We start from the raw sequence: 20,460 nt of genomic DNA on the forward strand, positions 1-20,460 counted from the left end.
TCCCTCCAACATGGCTCATCCACACTGCTGCCTCCCTCCAACATGGCTCATCCACACTGCTGCCTCCCTCCAACATGGCTCATCCACACTGCTGCCTCCCTCCAACATGGCTCATCCACACTGCTGCCTCCCTCCAACATGGCTCATCCACACTGCTGCCTCCCTCCAACATGGCTCATCCACACTGCTGCCTCCCTCCATCATGGCTCATCCACACTGCTGCCTTCCTCCAACATGGCTCATCCACACTGCTGCCTCCCTCCAACATGGCTCATCCACACTGCTGCCTTCCTCCAACATGGCTCAGGCACTGCACGCCCTTTTTTCCCTGAGTGTGATGCTGTGAGCTGGAATATGAGGCGCAGACTCATTACAATGCAGGGCAATGGATCAACCCCCGCAAAGAAATAACAAAGCTGGCAAAAACTTGGCCTGAGACTCAGGCTCTTGTAGTTTCCACTGCCCATTTTTTGGAGGCTGATGAAAGGATTGGTTGCCGAAGGCTTTTCCCCACGTGATGTCACAGCTCCTACCGGTAATGTTATCGAGTCTAACTCGGTGGCAGACCCAGGCTGGCACGAGGGCCCCCAAACTTCCTCAGCTACTGTCTTATATGGATGGATGCCATGCACTGTATATGGACCATAGGATTGGTCACGCATGGCTTACCTCCAATCTGTGAAATGTCATTCCTCCTCACGTCTTTCGAGAAGATCAGAAGCACTGACTGTACGGTGCAATTAAAGTATACATTTGTGCAAAATCACACAATCTGTCGAACTTTATCAACAAACTTGGTTCTTGCATGAAAAAAGCATACAGTATCTGCCCTCTAATATTACCATCATTATGACCAGTCATCCAGACCATAATTGTTGATACCTATATCGCAAGCCAGTCATGAAATTCATTAGCAAACAAAGTGTGGTTGGTGCTGCTTCATTTGACTGGTTAACACGAAATCTGTGTTATATCCCCTGCCTCTGAGAACGAGAGAGAGAGTCAATGGGCCTAATATGGAGTGATCTTCTCCAGGGGCAGAACCCTGGTAGTGGGCCTGTGTTCTTAGCCGCCACTCACGCAGACCTGTCAAATGCTTACTGACATTCTCTCAATCCAATTAATTAGGGCCTAACAAGCTATGGGAATGGGTGGGATTGGGTACGGAGTGATGGCAGAGGCACAACCCTTTTACAGGTCCAACCGTCAGCATTTCAGAGGATGCCCAGTAATGAGGTGGCTGAAGGAACTTGGTGGCTCGTGTCATGTGCCTTGGCTCACCTAGAGGATACATTTGCTGGTGACGTCTGTGGGAAATCTGGGCATTCTCCCCCAGTAATACTTTGGTAGAGTGCTTAAATTTCAAATCACATTTATAGTAATGCTGTGAACGCACTGCATGGCTTTGTGAAACAGTCACCAAACTGAAACAAAGAGCATAGCTGCGACATAATATTTTTGAAAGTAAGACCAAATTTGTATTTTTATTTATTATGGATCCCCATTAGCTGCTGCCTTGGCAGCTTGGGTCTAGCAAAATTAAGGCAGTTTATACAATAATAAAATACATTACAATACATTCACAGACTGTGTGCCCTTAAGCCCCACCACTACCACATATACACAGTACAAAATCCATGTGTACGTGTGTCTATAGTGCGTATGTTATCGTATGTGTCTGTGCCTATGTTTGTGTTCCTTCAGTCCCAGCTGTTACATAAGGTGTTTTTTAATCTGTTTTTTAAGTCTAATTTTACTGCTTGCATGAGTTACTTGATGTGGAATAGATTTCCATCTAGTCATGGTTCTATTTGGTACTGTATGCCTTCCATAGTCTGTTCTGGACTTGGGGACTGTAAAGAGACCTCTTGTGGCATGTCTTGTGGGGTATGCATGGGTGTCCGAGCTGTGCGCCAGTAGTTCAAACAGACAGCTCGGTGCATTCAACATGTCAATACCTCTCATAACTACAAGCCGTGATGAAGTCAATCTCTCCTCCACTTTGTGCCAGGAGAGATTGGCATGCATATTATTAATGTTAGCTCTCTGTGTACATCCAAGGGCCTGCCGTGCTGCCCTATTCTGAACCAATGGCAATTTTCCTTTTTTGTGGCACCTGACCACACGACTGAACAGTAGTCCAGGTGTGACAAAACTAGGGCCTGTAGGACCTGCCTTGTTGACAGTGATTTTAAGAAGGTAGAGCAGCACCTTATTATGGACAGACTTCTCCCCATCTTAGCTACCGTTGTATCAATATGTTTTGACCATGACAGTTCACAATCCAGGGTAGCTCCAAGCATTTTAGTCACCTCAACTTGCTCCATTTCCACATGATTTATTACAAGATTTAGTTGAGGTTTAGGGTTTAGTGAATGATTTGTCACAAATACAATGCTTTAGTTTTAGAAATATTTAGGCCACATCCCAATGTTGAACAAGAGGAAGACTTGTTCTGTGCATAGAGGATTTGCAATTACAGTTTGCCTCCTCTTCCCTGAGTCTGAAATAATGAATCAAGTAGCGGTGAGCGGAGGTGGCAGCCTCTCCTGCATGGACCAGATGTTGTAAATCCACGGAATCTTCCAGAGACAGGTGCCCTCCAGCCGGTTCCTGTCTGCTGCCTTGGTAATGGTTTGTTTCCTTTCCTGGAACACTGGAGAAATCAGGCAGCACTACTCCAACCTCTATCATCTCCACATTACAAGGTTATACAGCATTTCCAATGCTGGCAGTGGTGTCCTATGACTCCGCTTTATAACGGCTACAATTACTGAGTGGACAGAGTAAAGACAGTTCGGCCTGTGGGGTCAAAGGATTACCGGTATGTCTGCCTCTTGTTGCCATTATGCCATTTCCTGTATTTGGGCTGCTGTCAAGCAAAGATCTCTGATTTCTTGGTACAGGCCAGACAGTACTGATACGATTTATTATTTGGAGACAAACATTTCAGATCAGACTTTATATCTACAACCACAATGAGGCCACTAGACTGGTTTAATGGATTTGATTAACTGAAGAGCCCCTCATGAAAATAAACGTCACTGGATTAATTTCGGCAAAAAACTATTTGGTGCCACGGCCTGACTGGTATTCTGGCTGTGCCTACTGACTAGACTGGATTTTATTGGGTTGCTGAACTGCAGTGTAATTCACTTCACTGTGCATGTAGGCAAACATTTGAATGGCCCCATAGTAATTACATGCCATGGAGATTGAGGCCACATTTATGTTTAATAAAATAATAACAAACCAAATAATACATGCATAGTGATGAATATAAAACCTGTTCAGTTAGTGGATCCCATTCATCCTGCCTGTCATAAAAGCTGTGTTGCGACCACAATGAAATTAGACAGCTGCATCCATCACGGCTTTGCCAGCGATGTCTTCTTAGAGCTCACTCCCGGGCTCTATCTCCCGTTTTTCAATTATGTATTTTGTGTACTCTTCCCCCTGTTTCCTCAATTTCTTTGGCTTACATCTCCAAAACTTCAGGGATTAAAAAGGGATGAAGAAAGGATGAATACTGTCATAAATCGTTTTAGATTTTCTGGTAGTAAAGATGAGAGGGATACCTGGTGAAAACAAAAATGTAATCCTAAAGATACCAACTGTACACAGTACCTCTCATGTTTACTGATGCAAGAGAAGTTCAAAGGAACGTGAAACAAAAATAACTCCATTGAAACAACACTATGATGAAAGTTATCAAAAGAGTCCAAATTTATCCCAGCAGGAACAGAAAGAGGTCCATGGTTTCACCTCCAATCTCACCTTTTTTAAACCAGTAACAGTCTGCACTTTCAAGTCTGACATTTAATTAAATAAATAATTTCTCTGAGGATCTTACAAAACTATAGTGGACCATAGGTCCGCAGCTCTGTTTCCGATTGACGCAGGTAAACCGGCTGCTGATGTCGCATCTGAAGGGGAGTCAGTCTTCCTTGAAACACTTCCTCACATTTCCTCTTCATCACAGATGGAATATTAGGTAAACATACTCATTCTCACTCAAAGACCATATTGTCTACATTAGGTGCAATCTGTGCAATCTAAATATAAATTTCACAGCTTACTACAGGAACTTTGAAATGTAAGTCCTTGGACAATTGACGGCCATTCTCTTTCCAACAAACCTATCTACCTAAATAAAACTTCAGTCAGTCATCCCAAGATAGCTATGTCCCAGAAACACAGTGGCAGACTGGGTAGCTATTTGGTAGCCGAGCTTAAGCCCTCCATTTGAAGTTGTGTCACAAAGGAGCTGTGTCTACCTGTCTGGAACAGGCTTTCTCTCTGGATAACCGCCGACAGACTCCGAACTAATGAGGCTCTGTTTGGCCCTTGGAGGCCACTGTATGTCTATAACCCCAGAGCCATCTCCTGAATTTCTTAACAGGCCTGGTGAGGGGAGAGCCACAGCTTTTAGCCCTACCAAGAGCCCTACTTTTAACAAGTACCATTTCAGTCCAACTTCGCATTTTTAGCTCCGGTATCAACAGTCATTTCCAAATGACCACAAAGATGAATCCTGAGCCAAGGACCTCAGGAGTTCTTCAACTGTGACTCGCTCCTAACTCCTTACATGATGTGCTGTCTGGAGCTAGTAGGGTTTAATATTGTAGGCAGATGATTACGTGTAGTATTGAATAATGTCAGGAGGAAAGGTCAAAGCCATCAAGCTGATTGACACTAAATGAATGGCAAAGTTCCGGGCAGCAAGGTTTAAAGCGTCTATAAGGCCCAGACAATAGGTTTTAAAGCATCTATAAGGCCCAGACAATAGGGTTTAAAGCATATATAAGGCCCAGACAATAGGTTTTAAAGCATCTATAAGGCCCACACAATAGGTTTTAATGCATCTATAAGGCCCAGACAATAGGTTTTAAAGCATCTATAAGTCCCAGACAATAGGTTTTAAAGCATTTATAAGGCCCAGACAATAGGTTTTAAAGCATCTATAAGGCCCAGACAATAGTTTTTAAAGCATCTATAAGGCCCAGACAATAGGGTTTAAAGCATCTCTAAGGCCCAGACAATAGGTTGTAAAGCATCTATAAGGCCCAGACAATAGGTTTTAAAGCATCTATAAGGCCCAGATAATAGGTTTTAAAACATCTATAAGGCCCAGACAATAGGTTTTAAAGCATCTATAAGGCCCAGACAATAGGTTTTAAAACATCTATAAGGCCCAGACAATAGGTTTCAAAGCATCTTTAAGGCCCAGACAATAGGTTTTAAAGCATCTATAAGGCCCAGACAATAGGTTTTAAAGCATCTATAAGGCCCAGACAATAGCAAGGGAACAGAGGCAGCTAACAGCTTTTAACGTCAGGTTCTACCAGGAAGAACATCATGATGATCACATCTCAAACACTAATGACTGGGTCTGGATGGGTGGATAACTAGGTGGATGCTACAGTATGTATCCTTTTGATGATTTTATTTTTATTCAGGGGATGAAACGGCTACGGTACTTAACTGAAATGATACAAATCTGAGGAGGAAATTGTTTCCACTACTGTATAAAAACAAGATCTGAATGAAATCTGTTCCTGTGACCTACTCAAAGACATCAAAATCACATCATTTTATGATGTGACGCTTATGACAATAGTATAATATTGTTATATTGGTTATTATAGGCATTACAATCCAATATTGAAATGTATATCTTCCTAATATTTCGTTATAATGTGAAGATCAAAGTTGCAGTTTTTAGTGATGCATTTTCTATTGTTCTACCTCACAAGGACAAAGGGTCACACCTACTCCCGAGGACAAGTCTTATTATGAAGACAACAATAGGAGTTGTTTTTTTTAAATCATCAACAATGATACATATGAGCATCTGATGTGATTGTAATGACTTGGCCATTTCTCCCACATGAGAAAGCCGTGCACATCTGCTATATGCTCATCATGGGTAATACCTGCCTCAAATGAGATTTGTGACAAATCCCTTACAAGAGCACAGCCAATATGCTTGGTGATAGCATGCTTGGGGATGGCTTATCTGTCTCCATTAGAGACACGAGTCATGCCCCACAATGTCAAAACCCTTAAACCTCACATTACCAATATGATAGAATAGGGAGGTACACATTGACACTATTAGAATAGTCAGGAACCCATTGACTCCGTTAGAATAGTCAGGAACCCATTGACTCCATTAGAATAGTCAGGAACCCATTGACTCCATTAGAATAGTAAGGAACCCATTGACTCCATTAGAATAGTCAGGAACCCATTGACTCCATTAGAATAGTCAGGAACCCATTGACTCCATTAGAATAGTCAGGAACCCATTGACTCCATTAGAATAGTCAGGAACCCATTGACTCCATTAGAATAGTAAGGAACCCATTGACTCCATTAGAATAGTAAGGAACCCATTGACTCCATTAGAATAGTCAGGAACCCATTGACTCCATTAGAATAGTCAGGAACCCATTGACTCCATTAGAATAGTAAGGAACCCATTGACTCCGTTAGAATAGTCAGGAACCCATTGACTCCATTAGAATAGAAAGGAACCCATTGACTCCATTAGAATAGTCAGGAACCCATTGACTCCATTAGAATAGTCAGGAACCCATTGACTCCATTAGAATAGTAAGGAACCCATTGACTCCATTAGAAAAGTAAGGAACCCATTGACTCCATTAGAATAGTGAGGAACCCATTGAATCCATTAGAAGCGATTTTGTCTGCATTTCGGTTCGTCTGACTCATATTGAAAAGCAGACAGAATCAGGTGTGAACATTACACACTGTAAAAGTGCTCATTTATCCGTGATTAGTGCCTGTTGTATTTTTCTAAAGCAGAAATGTCATAAGTTTGATAGTTTAAAGCTCATTTGCAGCCATTAGATTAATCCCTACCAATTCAAAACTCTCACTCCTGCTATGGAGTAGTTGTCAATCATTTTCAAATTGAAATGGTTCCTAGTCTCGATGCCACCCGATATCATTTCTTACCCATTCAATATGAACCAATAATATTCAATGCAATCACCTTGCGCTACAGTTGGACTTGGCTCCTTGATATCAAATGGTAGTGATCTGACTGATGTAACATAGATGGTATCTCTAAGTTAACATGGTGGGCGAATAAATAGAAAAACCAAAAAGGGAACATTGCATTGCACAAACGTATTCAATCCTGTATCGTTTTGGCCCCCATATGGATCTGTCAAAGGCAAACCGTGTGCACATTCATCATGCAGATACTATCAATGCTTGGACAGTCTATTCTGGCTTTTTAAATTCTTCTCCTTTCTCATTGGGGTGGACAAGGTGGTTATTCACACTGAGCTCCAACTCATCTGAATGCAGTATCTGGCCTTCCTGTTAGATGAATGTCTTCTTTGAGACCCTAGGCCCTGGAAGGAAGATCATCATCCCTCTTGGTCTACATCTCTCTCGAAACCAATGAGGTAGAGATTACTGTAGTTTCACAAAACCAGCTAGTCTTAATGAGTCATCAGGTTTACAGCAACCTAAGATACGGTATTTCGATATATTATATATATATAGAAATACTGTAGAATAGTCAGGAATATATATAGGCTCAGTAGTGTGTGTGGCCTCCACGTGCCTGTATGACCTCCCTACAACGCCTGGGTATGCTCCTGATGAGGTGGAGGATGGTCTCCTGAGGGATCTCCTCCCAGACCTGGACTAAAGCATCCGCCAACTCTTGGACAGTCTGTGGTGCAACGCGGCGTTCGTGGATGGAGCGAGACATGATGTCCCAGATGTGCTCAATTGGATTCAGGTCTGGGGAACGGGCAGGCCAGTTAATAGCATCAATGCCTTCCTCTTGCAGGAACTCCAGCCACATGAGGTCTAGCATTGTCTTGCATTAGGAGGAACCCAGGGCCAACCGCACCAGCATATGGTCTCATAAGGGGTCTGAGGATCTCATCTCGGTACCTAATGGCAGTCAGGCTACCTCTGGCGAGCACATGGCCCCCCAAAGAAATGCCACCCCACACCATGACTGACCCACCGACAAACCGGTCATTCTGGAGGATGTTGCAGGCAGCAGAACGTTCTCCACGGCGTCTCCAGACTCTGTCACGTCTGTGCTTAGTGTGAACCTGCTTTCATCTGTGAAGAGCACAGAGCGCCAGTGGCGAATTTGCCAATCTTGGTGTTCTCTGGCAAATGCCAAACGTCCTGCACGGTGTTGGGCTGTAAGCACAACCCCCACCTGTGGACGTCGGGCCCTCATACCACCCTCATGGAGTCTGTTTCTGACCGTTTGAGCAGACACATGCACATTTGTGGCCTGCTGGAGGTCATTTTGCAGGGCTCTGGCAGTGCTCCTCCTGCTCCTCCTTGCACAAAGGCTGAGGTAGCAGTCCTGCTGCTGGGTTGTTGCCCTCCTACGGCCTCCTCCACGTCTCCTGATGTACTGGCCTGTCTCCTGGTAGCGCCTCCATGCTCTGGACACTACGCTGACAGACACAGCAAACCCATGTCAGAGACTCAAACTCGGTCTCAACCTTTAAGTCTTTACTGAAAACTCATCTCTTCAGTGGGTCATATGATTGAGTGTAGTCTGGCCCAGGAGTGGGAAGGTGAACGGAAAGGCTCTGGAGCAATGAACCGCCCTTGCTGTCTCTGCCTGGCCAGTTCCCTTCTTTCCACTGGGATTCTCTGCCTCTAACCCTATTACAGGGGCTGAGTCACTGGCTTACTGGGGCTCTCTCATGCCGTCCCTGGAAGGGGTGCGTCACCTGAGTGGGTTGATTCACTGATGTGGTCATCCTGTCTGGGTTGGCGCCCCCCCCTGGGTTGTGCCATGGCGGAGATCTTTGTGGGCTATACTCAGCCTTGTCTCAGGATGGTAAGTTGGTGGTTGAAGATATCCCTCTAGTGGTGTGGGGGCTGTGCTTTGGCAAAGTGGGTGGGGTTATATCCTTCCTGTTTGGCCCTGTCCGGGGGTGTCCTCGGATGGGGCCACAGTGTCTCCTGACCCCTCCTGCCTCAGCCTCCAGTATTTATGCTGCAGTAGTTTATGTGTCGGGGGGCTAGGGTCAGTTTGTTATCTGGAGTACTTCTCCTGTCCTATTCGGTGTCCTGTGTGAATCTAAGTTGTGCGTTCTCTAATTCTCTCCTTCTCTCTTTCTTTCTCTCTCTCGGAGGAACTGAGCCCTAGGACCATGCCCCAGGACTACCTGACATGATGACGCCTTGCTGTCCCCAGTCCACCTGGCCGTGCTGCTGCTCCAGTTTCAACTGTTCTGCCTCATTATTATTCAACCATGCTGGTCATTTATGAACATTTGAACATCTTGGCCATGTTCTGTTATAATCTACACCCGGCACAGCCAGAAGAGGACTGGCCACCCCACATAGCCTGGTTCCTCTCTAGGTTTCTTCCTAGGTTTTGGCCTTTCTAGGGAGTTTTTCCTAGCCACCATGCTTCTACACCTGCATTGCTTGCTGTTTGGGGTTTTAGGCTGGGTTTCTGTACAGCACTTTGAGATATCAGCTGATGTACGAAGGGCTATATAAATACATTTGATTTGATTTGGCCACAGCTCGCATTGATGTGTCATCCTGGATGAGCTGCACTACCTGAGCCACTAGTGTGGGTTGTAGACTCCGTCTCATGCTACCACTAGAGTGAAAGCACCGCCAGCATTCAAAAGTGACCAAAACATCAGCCAGGAAGCATAGGAACTGAGAAGTGGTCTGTGGTCACCACCTGCAGAACCACTCCTTTATTGGGGGGGGGGTCTTGCTAATTGCCTATAATTTCCACCTGTTGTCTAGTCCATTTGCACAACAGCATGTGAAATGTATTGTCAATCAGTGTTGCTTCCTAAGTGGACAGTTTGATTTCACAGAAGTGTGATTGACTTGGAGTTACATTGTGTTGTTTAAGTGTTCCCTTTATTTTTTTGAGCAGTGTATATACATACATACACACACACATAGTGCCTTCAGAGAGTATTCACACACCGCTTTGACTTTTCCAAATGTTGCTGTGTTACAAATTTTGTGTCACTGATCTACACACAATAATGTTAAAGAGGAATTGTGTTTTTGGAAGTGTTTACAAATTAATTAGAAATTAAATGTCTTGAGTCAGTAAGTATTCAACCCTTTTGTTATGGCCTAAATAAGTTCAGGAGTAAAAATGTGCTAACAAGTCACATAATGAGTTGCATGGACTTAACTTTTGTGCAATAATAGTGTTTAACATGATTTTTAAATGACTATCCCATCTCTGTAACCCACACATACAGATAATTGTAACGTCCCTAAATCGAACAGTGAATTTCAAGCACACAACCACAAAGACCAGGGAGGTTTTCGTATGGTTTGCATAGATGGAAACCTGACATTGAATATCACTTTGAGCATGGTGCAGTTATTCATTTTACATTTTGGAAGGTGTATCAATACACCAGGTCACAACAAAGATACATGCGTCCTTCCTAACTCATTTGCTGGAGAGAAAGGATTTATACATCAGGACAATGGTGACTTTAAAACTGTTACAGAGTTTAATGGCTGTGATAAGAGAAAAATGATGATGCATCAACAACATTGTGGTTACTACACAATACTAACATAAATGAAAGAGTGAAAAGAAGGAAGCCAGTACAGAATAAAAAATATTATAAAACATTTAATACAAGTAATACTGCGAAAAATGTGTCAAAGCAATTAACTCTTTGTCTTAAATATAAAACGCTATGTTTGGGGCAAATCCAACAGAACACATCACTGAGTACCACTCTTCATATTTTCAAGAATGGTGGTGGCTGCATCATGATATGGGTATGCTTGTCATCAGTAAGGACTAGGGAATCTAAGAAACAGAACGGAGCTAAGCACAGGCAAAATCCTGGAGGAAAACCTGGTTCAGAGACAAATTCACCTTTCAGCAGAACAATAACCTAAAACAAAAGGCAAATAAATACACATTGGAGTTGCATACCAAGACTACATTGAATGTTCCCGAGTGGCCTAGTTACAGTTTTGACTTAAATCAACTTGAAAATATATGGCAAGACTTGAAAATGGCTGTCTAGCAATGATCAACAACCAACTTGACAGAGCTTGACACATTTTTTATAGAATAATGGGCAATTATTGTACAATCCAGGTGTGCAAAGCTCTTAGAGACATATCCAGAAAGACTCACAGTTGTAATATCTGCTGAAAGTGATTTTAACATGTATCGACTCAGGGGGTTGAAAACTTCTCTAATGAAGTGTTTCGTTTTCCATTAATAAAAATTATAATACATCAAAAATCTTCCACGTTGACAAAAAAAATGACAATTAAATCTATTTGATTGCCACTTTGTAACATAACAAAATGGGGGCAAACTACCTGCCCTCCAGGACACCTACACCACCCGATGTCACAGGAAGGCCATAAAGATCATCAAGGACAACAACCACCCGAGCCACTGCCTGTTCACCCCGCTATTATCCAGAAGGCGAGGTCAGTAAAGGTTCATCAAAGCAGGGACCGAGAGACTGAAAAACAGCTTCTATCTCAAGGCCATCAGACTGTTAAACAGCCATCACTAACATTGAATGGCTGCTGCCAACATACGGACTCAACTCCAGCCACTTTAATAATGGAAATTGATGTAAAAATATATCACTAGCCACATTAAACAATGCTACTTAATATAATGTTTACATACCCTACATTACTCATCTCATATGTATATGTATATACTGTACTCTATATAATCTACTGCATCTTTATGTAATACATGCATCACTAGCCACTTTAAACTATGCCACTTTGTTTACATACCCTACATTACTCTCATATGTATATACTGTACTCGATACCATCTACTGCATCTTCCCTATGCCGTTCTGTACCATCACTCATTCTTATATCTTTATGTACATATTCTTTATCCCTTTACAGTTGTGTGTATAAGGTAGTAGTTTTGGAAATTGCGGAACAAGAAGCACAAGCATTTCGCTACACTCGCATTAACATCTGCTAACCATGTGTATGTGACAAATAAAATTTGATTTGATGGGTGTGAATACTTTTGATGGGTGTGAATCCTAATGTTCTGTACACTGAGTGTACAGAACATTAGGAACATCTTCCTAATATTGACTTGCACCCCCTTTTGCCCTCATAACAGCCTCAATTTGTCGGGGCATGGACTCGAGAAGGTGTCGAAAGCGTTCCACAGGGATTCTGGCCCATGTTGACTCCAATGCTTCCGACAGTTACATCAAGTTGGCTGGTTGTCCTTTGGGTGGTGGACCATTTTTAATACACACGGGAAACTGTTGCGAGTGAAAATCACAACAGCGTTTCAGTTCTTGACACACTCAAACAGGTGCGCCTGACACCTACTACCATACCCTGTTCAAAGGCACTTAAATATTTTATATTTATATTATTTTATATTCTAAATATTCTAAATGGCACACATACACAATCCATGTCTCAATTGTCTCAAGGCTTAAAAATCCTTCTTTAACCTGTCTCCTCCCCTTCATCTACACTGATTGAAGTGGATTTAACAGGTGACATCAATAAGGGATCATAGCTTTCACCTGGTCAGTCGGTCATCGAAAGAGCAGGTATTCTTAATGTCTTGTACACTCAGTGTAAATTCAGCTGTAGAATATTCTTCTATATTTAACCATATATTGTCATAATGCTCTCCGTGGAAATGTAAAGATGGTAATATGTGTAGGTCTAGTTCTTACAGATGGTCACTGATTCCATCACAGACCGAGTGTTTCCTTTAGTACAGTATGTGCTCTTTTATTGCATTCCTGGAAATTGACATCATTATGAATCCCCAGTATTAGCGATGTGCAATGGGAGCAGTTTGATCAAACAGGCTGTTCTGTCTATATGCTGTTGTTGGACATGGTTATGTGAGTTAAACCCCAGTCTTATCAACCACACTGCTGCCTCGTCAGTAGGCCACATAAATGCATAATGTCATCTACAGAAATTGTGATCTATGTACACTGTGCCTGTGCTGTGAATTGTTGCCTGTGCTCGTTAGTTTGGACAAGTGGCTCAACAACAATGCAATTACCTCAGAAATGTGCCAATGTAAATACAAAACACCTAAAATACAGCAAGTTTGTGTGAGAACAAAAGACAATGATTGAATACTTAAGCTGGAAAATTGCACCATTATGCTTCTGTTGAGGTAAAGCTACAGTTGTGGATGCATACCGGCAAGATCCATCTGTTATCAATGACAACTGCAAACACCTCATTTCTTCATCAGTTCTAGCTACCTTACCTTGAATTCAAAATCAAATTCAAAGGCTGGTATACACTAACCCAAAGGAACTAACTATCGCTTGTGCATAATTACATGATGTGGTAAGTTTCAAGGATGTTAAGACCATTGACCTTGCGTTTTCAGAGAAGAAAATGGCAGACCATCCAATTGGCTTAAACAGACCTCTTCTCCACCTTATGTCTATTGAATAGACATTGAATCATATCATGTTATGATTCTCAATGCATAACTGTATTCATTTCCTTTCAGAATTCCCCACCTCCAACCCCTTCATTTCTCTAATGAAGACAGTACTGGAGTTGCTGAAGAGAATATCAATACTGAGGCAGGATTTAGTGTAAATGTCTGTTCTCCTGTTAGCCAGCTGTTGATAAATTGGGAATGCCAGTTCCCAATTGAGATAGGAATGATCAACTCTGGTGTCATGGCCGTGTCAATAACCATAATGGTATTACCCCCGCCTTGCAACAAGGTCAGGATTAACATGTCAGTGTTGTCTTGACTAATAGACATTGATAGTTTACAACTTGTGGCTCTCCTTTCTCACTTGCACGCATCAGAGGCAAAAAATCGATAGCGACTTCATCCAATCACACTGAGAGAGTCTGCCATTCAACAATGATGACGAAGCCACCCAGGTACCTCTGTGAAATTGGTTGAAATTATTCATATGGGGGAATGTGTCACCTTTTCTATACTGTTACTCTGAAATCAGTCAAACATTCAGTAGAACAGTTCAGTGCAGAGCAGTCAAACGATCAGTAGAACAGTTCAATGCCGTGGCAGTAAATGTGGGTACCAGTACATTGTGAAGGTTTCACCAGCACCACTCATAAAGTGAAGGAAAAATGTGGTGTATCTTGTTGAATTGAGTAAATATATGCCCAAGTAGGATTAGATAGAATGATATTCATAGGATTCATAGAGTCCTATGAATGCTACAGCTAGATTGGACAAGACTTGTATCCCTGTGGACCAATTCGTACATTAACCATTCTCCATTCGGGCTAAAAAGGCTTCGATTGCCTCCTTAACTCGATTGAATGGTGCGAATGCAGAAATAAAAACAGGAAAAATATGCATACTTTCTTTATGAAACACCATTTTCAACCATAATGATAGAGTGGATAATGCCTAAGAATGATAGCACAGGATGTTGCGTATTGCGTTCAGCCAATCAGGTCGCAGTGGTCTGTTGTTTACCCCTGGCTGAAAGCGGGCACAAAATCTGGAAGTAGCATTAGCCACTCTTGCATGGTGGTGGAAAATGGTGTTTCATTAAAAAAAAAGTGTGCGAATTTTCCCCGTTTTTTCCCCCAGACATTACATCAAGTTGTGGTATTAAAAAACATTCAGTTAATGTGTTCTGTCATGTACATGAGGTAGAATTGCATGACATGCGTTTTCAAAAAGGCAGATTTTTATTATGGCTTTATTATAAAGTGGCTTTCTCTTCAACAGTAAATATACTACCCATCGAATTGCATTTTGATGCATGGATTTGTTTACAGGGGTTGTGGTCAGGCAATTTCTTAATCTGGCCCTGTTTGAATGCTAAAATGAAACAACTCATTATCATCATCTGCAGGTCTTTGGGCTAGGTTGTAGCCTAATGTTGTCAGAGAGTAGTTGATGTACACACACGCACGTACACCCACAATTTCAATGAGTTCCTACAATAGCCTACATGTTGACAATATCCCGTCATAATGGTATATGCGGATTATTGGGCCATATAAATTATTTATATAGGTATCAGGACACCATAGAACACTTATGAAGTGCTAGTCAGTCACTAAATTTCGACCTCATATTGAGATTCAATGTGGCATACATTGCAAGGAAGTAATCACAGATTCTCCAAATGGCGTAAACATAATATCCGACAACTAAAATGTATGCTAAATTATTGCAGGGCAACAACTAAATCACTCCTCATAATTTCTACCATAAAATCAACTTCCACCGAAATATATAATTGTGCTAGTGGGACCATTTTTTTTATTGAAATATACATAGGTCAGTGATAGAAAATAAAAGCATACTTGATTTTCCTAAATATACTTTAGTAGCCTATTTGCTCAACAGAAAGAGTTGTCCAAATATGCGGGTTTGCTGCATATTGCGAACAGGTTGCAAAACTGAAAATCTCCTTGGTTTCTGTATTCCATTAAATCTTTATCAGAGGAACGTGTCTATCAATAGTCATGAATTGCAATATCTCGTAGGGCAAGTACAGGTAGAAAGTACGCATGTTTACTTACCGAAGAAGACGAGATGAAATAGGTAAACTCCCCAAAGATCCATTTTGATTTCCGATGTAAAATTCTGTTTAAATGATTCCAGGTAACGCACCACTACACCTACACCTTTGAAATTACACTCAAATACATCCTCCTGTACAAGTGGACTGAATTGTTACAAAGGGATTGATAACCAAAATAACTCCTTGTTCACTAAATGTTTCAGAATTCCATAAGTTTCCCGAAAAGTGGATGGATTAATCAAATGTCATGGACATAAATAAATTAGAATACGGGCGTAATCGTTATGTAAACGATAATGTAAAACGTGTTATAGACCCTGAAAAGTTATCTAGGCTTCATCTAGGATCAGGTATGTGAGAGTTTGTGGTTGCCCGCCGCTGTTCTTTATCCGCAGAAAGCAAGTCCTCTTCGAACGTATTTTCTGTTGGTAAGTGGGAAAGAGAGTGGCTCGGATGGACTAACTGCTGAGAGCGACGTAGGTGAGCATGAGGGAATGGGAGAGAGTGGGGGAGCAAAAGGGGTTACGTAGAGTGGTAGGGACAGTGACACATGACATGCAATGCTCGTGTAAAAAAAATCACGCAGCATAATATCGCCTCTACAATGCTACAGGCATGTAGGTCAAGTTATATTGTACTATTTGTTTCCCAATTTTTCTCAGTCCCAATTGGAAAAGAAGATATACCTACCAATTAAGTGAAACTGACTAACAATGATGGATGAACAACACCATAATAGATAGTCTGACTGAATTCAACAAGATGCATACAAATGTCCCTGTACTTTAGGAGTGGTGTTGAATTAAAATATTTTTTAAATGTTTTATTATCCCAACTTTGCGTGGCAACTGGCAAGGCCAGCATTGTTTATTCAGATTGAAGACAATTGTAAATAGGTCTACACACAATAAAGCTTTAAATTACACTGTGACAGAATGATAAGAAAACATGCAAGAGGGAAAATAAATGTGTAATTAAAAGGAGTGCTAAAACAAAACCAAGTTTTGGATGGATACAATTCATATACAATCTATAATAGGAGACAGATAAGCTCCTGGGGGGGAAATACTATTTGGCTTTCGGCACTAAAATAATAATTTGCTGCTGTCTGCTTCAGTATCTGTTTATTATTTCTATCTTGTTTGTAAAGCACTTTTCTCAGTCATCGTTTTTTTCCATTCTTGGCACTTGTATGGTGCTATCTTGGAGGAGACTACCAGATTCCATGACAGCTGGTCCATTTGTGGGTTGTTTTGTGAGAAACACGCAAGCCCGGGATTATGACTTTGTTGTTAAGAGTAACAATGACTGGGGAGGGATGAGGGAGGGTAAAGGCTCCGGGAGGTGGTTGGTTGGATAGATGGATGGGTGTTCTGCATTGCAGAATGTCTAGAATATCATGTGACTTGTTGCGCAAATAAAAATCTCTATAAAATCTATAAAAGAGAAGAGTTGAAATGAAGCTGTGGACAGCCTTCTAATACCATGACACTGATTCTTGAACGGTTTAAAATATGACTATTGTGTCAAATCCATCTTTAATATGTCAGAGACTCACAGCATCTTCTATCTAGAGAGCAGGGCTGGGAAACTCTGGTGCTGGAGAGCTGCGTTGGTTCCACACTTGATTAAAATGTTCAAATAATCATGGTCTTCAATTTGGACAATGATTATTTCATGACGAGTGAAGTTCAATGACAGCAGTCGTCCAGGAAGTGCATTTGGGCTGTATTGATCCACCTTTTGGCTCAGCTCCAAAATGGTGACAGCAGCCAATTGAGTTTCCACATGATCCATCCAAACAGAGCTGGCAGGAGATAACCACCAGTCGGTCAACCATGTTGGATCCCAGTATAAGGCTGCCTACAGGTCCAGCAGGATTGCTGCCATTGGACACAATGCAACATGGGCAGTATAGCAGCTTTCTTTGATTTCAAAGGAAGCATTCCCTCAGTGGCTGATGGCTCGTGGCAATGCCAGACGTCTGATGGCTGTAGTCCCCACAGGTCCAAGAGGATCATCCAGCTGTTTGTTAAAGACTGAATGGAGACCACTGGAGAACAGTTGTAGCTGCTTGGTGTCTTGTTGATTGTCATTCATGGTTTTCCTCAACTATATTTGAGTGTACAGCAATAACAATCCATTTCGGTTTCATTTTTACCATACAGGCATGGGTGATAATGGGGGGCAATTATAATGATGGCCTATTTCATTTTGAGTGCTGAAATTGGAGTCACAAATGTGTACATGCAGGTCAATAAATTAATTACTGAAGATTATATGTTGGAGTGCTGTCCATTTCATTTATTATTATTTTTGACATGCAGGCAGCCATCTAGAGGAATCACTAATTGTACTGTACAACAACCTAGTACGCTTTATGTTTGTCCTGTACTAGTTCACTTCCTAATACGCTTTTGAAAACAAAACAACATTACCATCTCAGTTGGAAAGTGAGTACTGCCTATTTAGGGGGGAAATTAGCTCTGACCATGTTTGATATATAAAATAAAAAATTACAGACATAAAGTGCCTTGGGGATTTTTTGGTAAATCACATATTTGCACTGTGCATTTTGAATTTGTTATTCAAATTGACACTAAATGTTGCAAGAAAAGCAGAAAGCGCTCTCTGAGGGAAAGGGAGCTTAAAAAAGGAGTACAGCTTGTTTATATTTTTGTCTTAAGCCGTGAGGTCTCCCTGACATTCTCTGAGGGACGTTCTGAGTGCTATGTCAGTCTTCTCCTTACATTAGAGAAAGGGTGACCTAACCTTATCTGACCTGAACCACCTCCACTGAGGATACTCCTAAGGAAACCACTGAGGAGATGAATGCTTTGTCAAGGCAAGCCTTCCTCATAATACATACCCTCTCCATCTGAAGGGCTTTACTCTCCCGGGTTCTCAATTAATCCAAGCTCTTCTCAGTCCTCTGGACTGCTTAGCTTTCAGAAGGGATGGTGGGTCAGCTTTGAAGGCAAAGGAGATGGACAGGCATCACTTTCTAGCCGCCGGCGAGGGTACACTGATTTCCTATCGTTCGGAGCCGAAGCAGTGTGGACATTTTATAATGAGGGATTACTACTGTATCTGTGATCATTTCTATGTCAATGTGGTATAGAGGTAGATGGATGATGAAGTGGGCGCTGCCGCTCTGTAAAATGTTTGTTGGACACATTTAATGGCTACTTTTACTGCCGAATTTAGCTCTACATTGTGTTTTGATGTTTGTATGATAAATCAAAGTGCTGGCGGGTTTTCCCAACATTTCTCCCAGTCAAGATTTCCCACCAGGATACTCTGTTTTCAGGCTTTTAAACTCAACGTTTTATCCAATAGTTTTGCTCTTATTCTCAAGTAGACCAATAATGTTGAGAGTTTTATGTTGAGAGGTATAGCCAGAGGTAGTCGTAGTGATTATTTTAGAGATTGAGAGTCTGACTACATATGTTTCAGCACTTCACACTACACCCCAAACATGAATTTGTCTCGTTTCAAAAGTCTACCATAAGTCCCAGGACAGTGATGTCATGGCTAGGTTCCATTGCACACACAGTGGTGCTTGGGTTGCATGAACTGTGGGATAGATTTTCCTCTTTTTGTGTGTGCCTAACAACTCAGCAAGGCTACGGCTGATTGGCTGATACTTGAAACAACAACATACATAAGAAATGGCAGTGTATATTTCTCGAATATGTGAAATTAATTTCTACTAGGATTACCAGTCTGCAAGTTAGTTAAATAGTTTCCCCCCTGTGTGACCACTATTGTTAAATAGGAACACCTTTTAAAGGTTAGAAAGATGCTCCCTTCTAACTGGCAAATGAAGGATTTGGATATTTGCTTACTATCAGGAGAGGTTGGGGCTGATGAAGCCACAAAATGGAGAGGGGTTATTTCACAGCTGCTCTCAAACAGAACATTGTTCAAATGCAGTGAGATTTCATGGTGGGCATTCACACACAGTGACTCGGTATCCTCTCACAACAACAGATGGTGGGTCTCATGCCTACTGTGTGGGAGGGTTAGGTTACAGCGCTGTGGATGCCTAGTTCTGTCTTTAAACCTATTTTGGGCCAGACACAATCACACACAGACACACAGACACACACACACACACAGACACACACACAGAGAAAGAACAGGGGGAAAGACACCACTGGATTAATCAAGCAGTAGGTGTTGATAAAAACATTCAATTTGTACTGCAACAGGAAGCACATTAAGTTTGGCTCCGTCGTGCAGCCACAGCACAACCTGTGAGGTGCTAGACTCTCCTTTGCCTCCTTGCTACTTTAAAGCGTCAAAGTCTTCCCTTCCTGTCCTCTCTTATGACGAGCAGAATATAAAACATAAGAGCTCCGTATAATACAGCATTTCATCTTTTACGTATGGGGCTTCTTTAATGCTTCTTCCTTTGTTCTGATGACACCTCGGGTTTCAGCCATTATCGCCAGTTTAATGAGAGATTAGTAGAAACTCAGGAAAATAGCAAAAAGATCAGGTTCCCCTGGCAGTATCAGACGTTAGATTCATAAAGTCCTTGTGCAGCAGGGGCCCTTACTGTCTTCTTTAGTGGGGTGAAGAGGTGAGCCTGGAACATCTATCACCGATTTTCCAGACACTCCTGGTGGCCAAAAATAATCAGATGGCACCTGAATCAACAGCTCTGCGTTTTCAGATCCATAACTCATCATTTGCTGTGTGTGTGTGTGTGTGTGTGTGTGTGTGTGTGTGTGTGTGTGTGTGTGTGTGTGTGTGTGTGTGTGTGTGTGTGTGTGTGTGTGTGTGTGTGTGTGTGTGTGTGTGTGTGTGTGTGTGTGTGTGTGTGTGTGTGTGTGTGCGTGTGTGATATCCTCATGTGAATGTATTCATGAAATTTCTGTTTCATAATCAAAATAGAGACATT

At 41.9% G+C, this 20,460-nt stretch overlaps 1 protein-coding gene across 1 annotated transcript in view; it reads right to left on the bottom strand.

Moving 5' to 3' along the window:
* The window catches only part of LOC118380694 (GDNF family receptor alpha-4-like), a 70,169-nt gene extending 54,133 nt beyond the window's left edge, over window positions 1-16,036 (bottom strand). Inside the window, exon 1 of the mRNA XM_035767677.2 lies at window positions 15,550-16,036. Coding sequence (XP_035623570.1) covers window positions 15,550-15,592 — 43 coding nt within the window. The 5' untranslated portion in view covers window positions 15,593-16,036. The remainder of the gene's footprint in view (window positions 1-15,549) is intronic.
* Window positions 16,037-20,460: the final 4,424 nt, after the last annotated feature.

This window comes from Oncorhynchus keta, chromosome 4, assembly GCF_023373465.1.
Source record: "Oncorhynchus keta strain PuntledgeMale-10-30-2019 chromosome 4, Oket_V2, whole genome shotgun sequence".
In the NCBI taxonomy this organism is placed as follows: Eukaryota; Metazoa; Chordata; class Actinopteri; order Salmoniformes; family Salmonidae; genus Oncorhynchus; species Oncorhynchus keta.